At 48.9% G+C, this 6,873-nt stretch overlaps 1 protein-coding gene across 1 annotated transcript; it reads right to left on the bottom strand.

Moving 5' to 3' along the window:
• Positions 1–5,261: 5,261 nt before the first annotated feature.
• Positions 5,262–6,089, bottom strand: LOC115951792. Its single transcript, XM_031068937.1, has 2 exons — positions 5,691–6,089; positions 5,262–5,612 (listed from the first exon to the last, which is right to left on the bottom strand). Exons 1-2 carry the CDS (start codon positions 6,087–6,089, stop codon positions 5,262–5,264), a joined length of 750 nt encoding a protein of 249 aa, XP_030924797.1.
• Between the last annotated feature and the right edge of the window lie 784 nt (positions 6,090–6,873).

Raw genomic sequence — 6,873 nt, 5'->3', positions numbered from 1 at the left:
AAATGAGGATTGACAGGGAGCTGCTAATACCGACGGACGCCCCGCTCGTTGGTTTCGGAGGGAGTAGGGTATTCCCTTTGGGCTCGGTAACGTTGCCGGTGACAGTAGGAGATTACCCCCAACAAATCACCAGGAACGTGACATTCTTGGTGGTCGATTGCTCGTCCGCCTACAATGCTATTCTTGGACGACCTACGCTCAACTCGTGGAAGGCGGCAACATCAACTTACCACCTAATGATCAGGTTCCCAACGGAGTACGGGGTAGGAGAGCTACGCGGAAGTCAAGTTGCCGCACGAGAATACTACGTAGCTATGATGGAGATACAAGACCAAATCCAGGCCTTGAACATAGAAGAGCACCGAACGGTGGCGGAACCGACAGAGAAGCTCGAGGAGATCACCCTCGACAGTTCCAATCCGAACAGAACAACCAAGATCGGAACGCTTGCGAAACCCGCAATCCGTCAAGAGCTCGTAGCTTTCTTGAGAAGCAATAAGGATGTGTTCGCCTGGAGCCATGACGATATGCCGGGAATCGATCCCTCGGTCATGGTGCACAAATTGAATGTATTGCCCTCATTTCCACCCATCCGACAAAGAAGAGAGTGTTCGCACCGGAACGAGACCAAGCAATAGCGGAAGAGGTCCGCAAACTCCAAGAGGCAAGCTTCATCAGGGAAGTCTACTATCCCGATTGGCTGGCGAATGTGGTAATGGTGAAGAAAGCGAGCGGCAAGTGGCGGATGTGTGTGGATTTCACCGATCTTAACAAAGCGTGCCCTAAAGATAGCTATCCCCTTCCAAGAGTCGACGTCCTAGTAGACTCGACGGCACAACACCAACTATTAAGTTTCATGGATGCTTTCTCGGGTTATAACCAGATCCGCATGCACGAGGCCGATCAAGAAAAGACTTCGTTCGTAACCAGCCAAGGACTATTCTGTTACAAAGTAATGCCATTCGGCCTGAAGAATGCGGGGGCAACATACCAAAGGCTAATGAACAAGATGTTCGCGCAGTAAATCGGGAGGAATGTTCAAGTCTATGTCGACGACATGCTGGTAAAGAGCCGGCAGGAGGAAGACCACCTGGAAGATCTTAAGGAAACGTTCGGTACGCTTCGATCCTACAACATGAAACTCAATCCAGGAAAGTGCGCATTCGGCGTAACGGTAGGCAAATTCCTAGGGTTCATGGTATCCCAGAGGGGGATTGAAGCTAACCCGGACAAAATCCGGGCCATAGTAGAAATGGCCCCCCCGCGAAATGTGAAGGAGATACAAAGCCTTAACGGCAAGATAGCGGCATTAAATAGATTCGTGTCGAGAGCCACGGACAAGTGCCTGCCCTTCTTTCGAACATTGAAGAAATCCTTCGAGTGGACGGACGAGTGTCAGCGAGCGTTTGAGGAATTGAAGGCATACCTATCTTCACCACCCCTATTGAGCCCCTCGCAACCCGGTGAAGAACTTTTCCTCTATTTGGCTGTCTCCCCTGTCGCCGTCAGCGCGGCCTTGATTAGAGAAGAGGATAATGCACAGAAGCCTGTATACTACGCCAGCCGGGCACTCCGCGGTGCCGAAGAAAGATACCAACCTATGGAGAAACTCGCTTTCGCATTGGTCACTGCGGCTCGCAAGCTCAAACCCTACTTTCAAGCCCATACCGTGAACGTAATGACCGACAAGCCCTTGCGAAGGGCACTGAGTAATCTCGAAGCCGCAGGTCGACTGACGCTGTGGGCAATAGAATTGAGTGAGTTTGATATCAAGTACCGTCCGCGTGTGGCCATTAAAGGACAGGCAGTAGCCGACTTCATAGCAGAGTTTACGCGTAACGAGGACGAGGGGGCAGAAGAACCCCCCAAGTGGAGCATCTACACCGACGGGTCATCCAATCGGCGAATTGGAGGGGCCGGCATAGTGTTGCTGTCACCTGAGGGAGACAAGATAGAATGTATGGTCCGTCTCGACTTCCCCGTTACCAACAATGAAGCAGAATACGAAGCGGTGGCGGCAGGACTCGACCTAGCCAAAGCCGCCGGAGCTGAAAGTGTGGCCGTTCATTGCGACTCTCAGGTCGTGACCAATCAAGTAAACGGAGACTATGAATGCAAGGGGGAAAGACTGAAGAGATATCTTGATCAAGTGAGGACGAGAGTCGACGGGCTAAAAGCGACGGTCGTCCAAATCCCCAGGGGAGAGAATGAGCTCGCCGATCGGCTAGCTAAAGCCGCTTCAGCAGAACATGTGATGACACCGGGTAATGTACTTTCCTTTGTTCAACTCTTTCCACTAATAGACCCCGACAATATGCAGGAGATACGCTCCGAAAGAAACTGGACTACACAGATAACTTCATACTTGAAGGACGGGTTACTGCCACAAGAGAAGGAGGCAGCGAGGAAGCTGAAGGTCCAAGCGACAAGATTCGTCTTGATAAAAGACATTCTTTACAAGAGAGGTTTCTCCCGCCCTTATCTAAGATGCCTCGGGGATGAAGAGGCAAACTACGTAATGAGGGAAGTACACGAAGGGATATGCGGGAACCATTCTGGATCGCGGTCTTTGGTGCACAAACTGGTGCGAGCAGGGTACTACTGGCCAACCATGCAGAAGGATGCCGAGTCTTACGTTAAAAGCTGCGACAAATGCCAGAAGTTCAGCAATTTTATCGGACAGCCAGCTGAGGAGCTGACCCCTATGACGGCTCCATGGCCGTTCGCTCAGTGGGGACTGGATATCATGGGACCCTTCCCAACGGCGGTAAGGCAGCTAAAGTTCTTGGTAGTGGGTATTGACTTCTTCACAAAATGGGTAGAAGCGGAAGCCTTGGCCACCATTACAGAAAAGAACATTAGAAGTTTTGTTTGGCGGTGCATCGTATGCAGGTTTAGTATTCCTAGAGTCCTTGTCTCGGATAACGGGAGGCAGTTCGACAACGGCCACTTCCGGGATTTCTGTACACAGCTGGGAATAAAAAACCACTACTCATCGCCCGCCCATCCTCAGGCCAATGGCCAGGTTGAAGTCACGAACCGATCCCTGCTAAAGATTATCAAGACTCGGCTCGAGGGGGCAAAGGGAATATGGCCCGAAGAATTACCGAGCATACTGTGGGCATACAGGACAACGGCGAGAACTCCGACAGGAGAGACGCCATTCCGACTGACATACGGGAGCGAGGTGGTCATCCCCGCAGAAATTGGCCTCACAAGTTACAGGGTTCACAACCATGACGAAGGCAGGAACGACGAATCTATGAGGCTACAGCTGGACCTGATAGATGAGGTAAGGTCGGTTGCGGAGCAAAGGATCGCGAGATACCAGGATCGCATGGCCAGACATTACAACTCCCGGGTCCGACACAGAGACTTCCAAGTAGGAGACCTTGTACTCAGGAGGGTCATGGGTGCAGCTAGAGACCCTACACAGGGAAAACTCGGCCCCAACTGGGAAGGACCTTACAGAGTCACGGCATGGAAAAGGAAAGGAACATACCACCTGGAGACTATAGAGGGGGAGAAGCTACCGCATCCATGGAATGCCGAGCATTTGAGGAAATACTACCAGTGATAGTAACACGGCGAACGCAACCAATTTTCCATTTGGCTTTTATTAACTACTTATAAGTTTTTTTCTTTAAACTGTGTTTCTCTTGCTACAATCTTGTCGTGCTTTTTTTAAGCCCAAGGGGGCAGGCACTTTTCCTTTCCGCATCTCTATAATTAGATACAATTATGATCTTCTTCTACTTGGATGTCATTACAATTGTCCTGAAAGTTAACGAATGCTAGTTATAAGTCCATGAGACGGCCGGATCATCCTGAAGTGATGATAACATCTTACAGGGATGATAACAGGAAGTCCACAAGATGGACGGACTCAAAATAAAGTCCACAAAGTGGACGGAACACCCAAGACGGTGAGTAATTCTACAAGTTCATAAATTGGACGGATCACCAAAACGGTGAGAATACAAGTCCATAAATTGGACGGTATAGCCGCCACAAAGTGGACGGGTCACCCAAAACGGTAAAAAATTCTACAAGTCCAGAAATTGGACGGATCACCAAAACGGTGAGAATAATACAAGTCCACAAAGTGGACGGTATAGCCGCCACAAAGTGGACGGGTCACCTATAGCCGCCACAAAGTGAACGGGTCACCCAAAACGGTAAAAAATTCTACAAGTACAGAAATTGGACGGATCACCAAAACGGTGAGAATAATACAAGTCCATAAAGTGGACGGTATAGCCGCCACAAAGTGGACGGGTCACCTATAGCCGCCACAAAGTGGACGGGTCACCCAAAACGGTAAAAAATTCTACAAGTCCAGAAATTGGACGGATCACCAAAACGGTGAGAATAATACAAGTCCATAAAGTGGACGGTATAGCCGCTACAAAGTGGACGGGTCACCTATAGCCGCCACAAAAGTGGACGGGTCACCCAAAACGGTGAATAAATTTTATAAGTCCATAAATTGGACGGCTCACCAAAACGGTGAGCAATTATACACGTCCATAAATTGGACGGTATAGCCGCCTCAAAGTGGACGGTTCGCCCAAAACGGTGAATAGATTTTATAAGTCCATAAAGCGGACGGGACAGCCGCCACAAAGTGGACGGATCACCGTAAACGGTGAGTAATTTTATAAGTCCATAAATTGGACGGTATGACCACCACATGGCGAACGGATCATCGACTCGTTAAAAAGCTGCCCACAAAAGTGGACGGACCATAAAAATGGCTGAAATTATAATGCTCCCAACACGGACGGTTCTAAAACGACCACGAAGTGGACGTATAGTATGTCTTATACGTAATAGACGGATCCGATTAGAGGTGAGAAAAGCTTTTTAAAAGTGGACGGATCAACAGACCAGTTTGTCCAAATTAACACTTTACATACATGTAGACGGAGAGAAAAATCCTTAACAGATAACAATAATGAAGAGACAATGAATGAAAAACATTGTTCAGTACAAAATCAAACTTAAAACAAATCGTCTACAACGTATTAACAATATATAAAAAGGGAACGGATACTCCTCAACAATTACAAGAGTTAGTCTGCTTTCTTGGGGTCGGCAACAGGAACCTCATTCGGCACAGCGGACTCTCCGTCACCCTGGGCTGCATCGTCTCCAAAGAGGTCCTCCGTGTTTTTTGAGGCGACAGGCAGAGCAGACGTCTGATCTTGATCAGTGAGTGTAATCATGGACACGTCCAGATCGGGGTAGGCCTTTTTTATCTAACGGAGTGCATCGTCAAAGCCCTGAAGGAACGATCCCCCCAGCTCTTTCAGCAAAGCCTCCGAGTCACGATACTCTTTGACGGCGTCATCCCTGGCATGACGGAGTTTCTTCTTTAAATCCTTCAATTCATCGTCTTTACCCTTCAAGGCCTTCCCAGCTTCCTCCGTCCTCTGTTCAAGCTCTTTTCTCGTCTCCTCAGAGAGTTCGAATTTCTGCTCCATTGTGGACTTCCACTTGTGTAGCTGGCTAAGCTCCTCCTCCGTCTGCCCAGCTTTTGACCGTACCCGTTCCAGAGCCGCCTCACGGTTGAGGCAACGGTCCATCAAGCCCTTCATCATAACCAAAGACTGAAATAAACAGAATTAAGTGTTAAATATGAAACAAAGGAGTAGACGGACATACACTGAAGGATAAAGAAAGGTTACCTGTCCGACGGCGAATAACCCCGTCTCCCCCATTGCCTCCGTCGAATGGTTCCCCAGGTCCTCGTAATCTTCTGCAGAAATTATCGACGACAGCTTCTCCAATGCAAACTTCGAGTCGTCACGGAGTAGGGGAGGGGGCTTCTCCTCGTTGACGGGTGGGGCATGCATTAGGCCCTTACCGGACCCATGTTTAACTTGGGTGACGGTCTTAGCACCCTCAGCCATCAAGCCCACCACGGGTTCCATTGACACCTTCGGCTGCTTGGGTGGACGGTCAGATTTTGGGTGCTGCTTCCTCTTAGCCGATGACCCCGGCGCATTGGGAACCACGATCTCACCCGTCTTCTTTTGCTTGACGGCGAGAGATTTTATCATGGCCCTTCTCTTGGCGTCGTCCATTTCTGTAATACAGGACGGATGAAGATTTTTTTCTCTAAAATAAAATTCCAATTTCAAGAGTCAAAGTCGACGGACTCACGTTTGTGTATTCTTTCGTCGTATGCAATGGCCTCCCGGGTAGGTTTTGGACCGTCACAATACCAGTGTATTGTCTTTGGATTCACTAACTTAGCCCAGGTCCTTTCTTCCGGCTTAGTTTTTCTACAAATCTTTTCAAGGAAACTAAATTCCTCAAGGCTGACCTGCGGGCGCTGTCTACCTGTAAATAGAGACGGTCAAAATACGCACATAAAAGTGGACGGATAAAAAAAAAGGGACAAGCAAGACGGGTGCATACGTAATTGGTTTATTATTCCCCATGTTGTATCGACGGGCATGTACTCTGTCTCCCCTGGACGGTTCATCCACCTGTCACCCTCTAGGAAGAAGTAGCGACTCTTCCAGTCTCTATTTGAGTCTGGGGTCTCGAAGATAATCTTCAACAGGGGACTTCGACTAGCAAAACGGTACAACCCCCTTGATCTATCAATCTCATCAGGACGGTAACAGTGAAGAAATTCACAAACCGTCAATCTCCTTTCTCCATCTGACATTGCACCATAGAGAATCTCCATTGCTATGAAGACCCTCCAGGCGTTCGGAGAAATCTGGGTGACGGACAGTCCCAGATAATGCAAGAGTTCCCTATGGAGTGTAGAGAGCGGGAACCGAAGTCCTGCCTTCAACACCTGCTCGTACACTCCAACTCCTTCTACCCCGTCATAATAACATTTCTCCGACACGT

Source organism: Quercus lobata, chromosome 7, assembly GCF_001633185.2.
Source record: "Quercus lobata isolate SW786 chromosome 7, ValleyOak3.0 Primary Assembly, whole genome shotgun sequence".
Taxonomy (NCBI): Eukaryota; Viridiplantae; Streptophyta; class Magnoliopsida; order Fagales; family Fagaceae; genus Quercus; species Quercus lobata.
This window is presented reverse-complemented; position numbering and strand designations above follow the sequence as displayed.

Coding starts and splice junctions, on each gene's coding strand:
- LOC115951792 (XM_031068937.1), bottom strand. CDS start 6,089: ATGGACGACGCCAAGAGAAGGGCCATGATAAAATCTCTCGCCGTCAAG. Junction 5,613..5,690: donor GGTTATTCGCCGTCGGACAG/GTAACCTTTCTT, acceptor TGTTTATTTCAG/TCTTTGGTTATGATGAAGGG.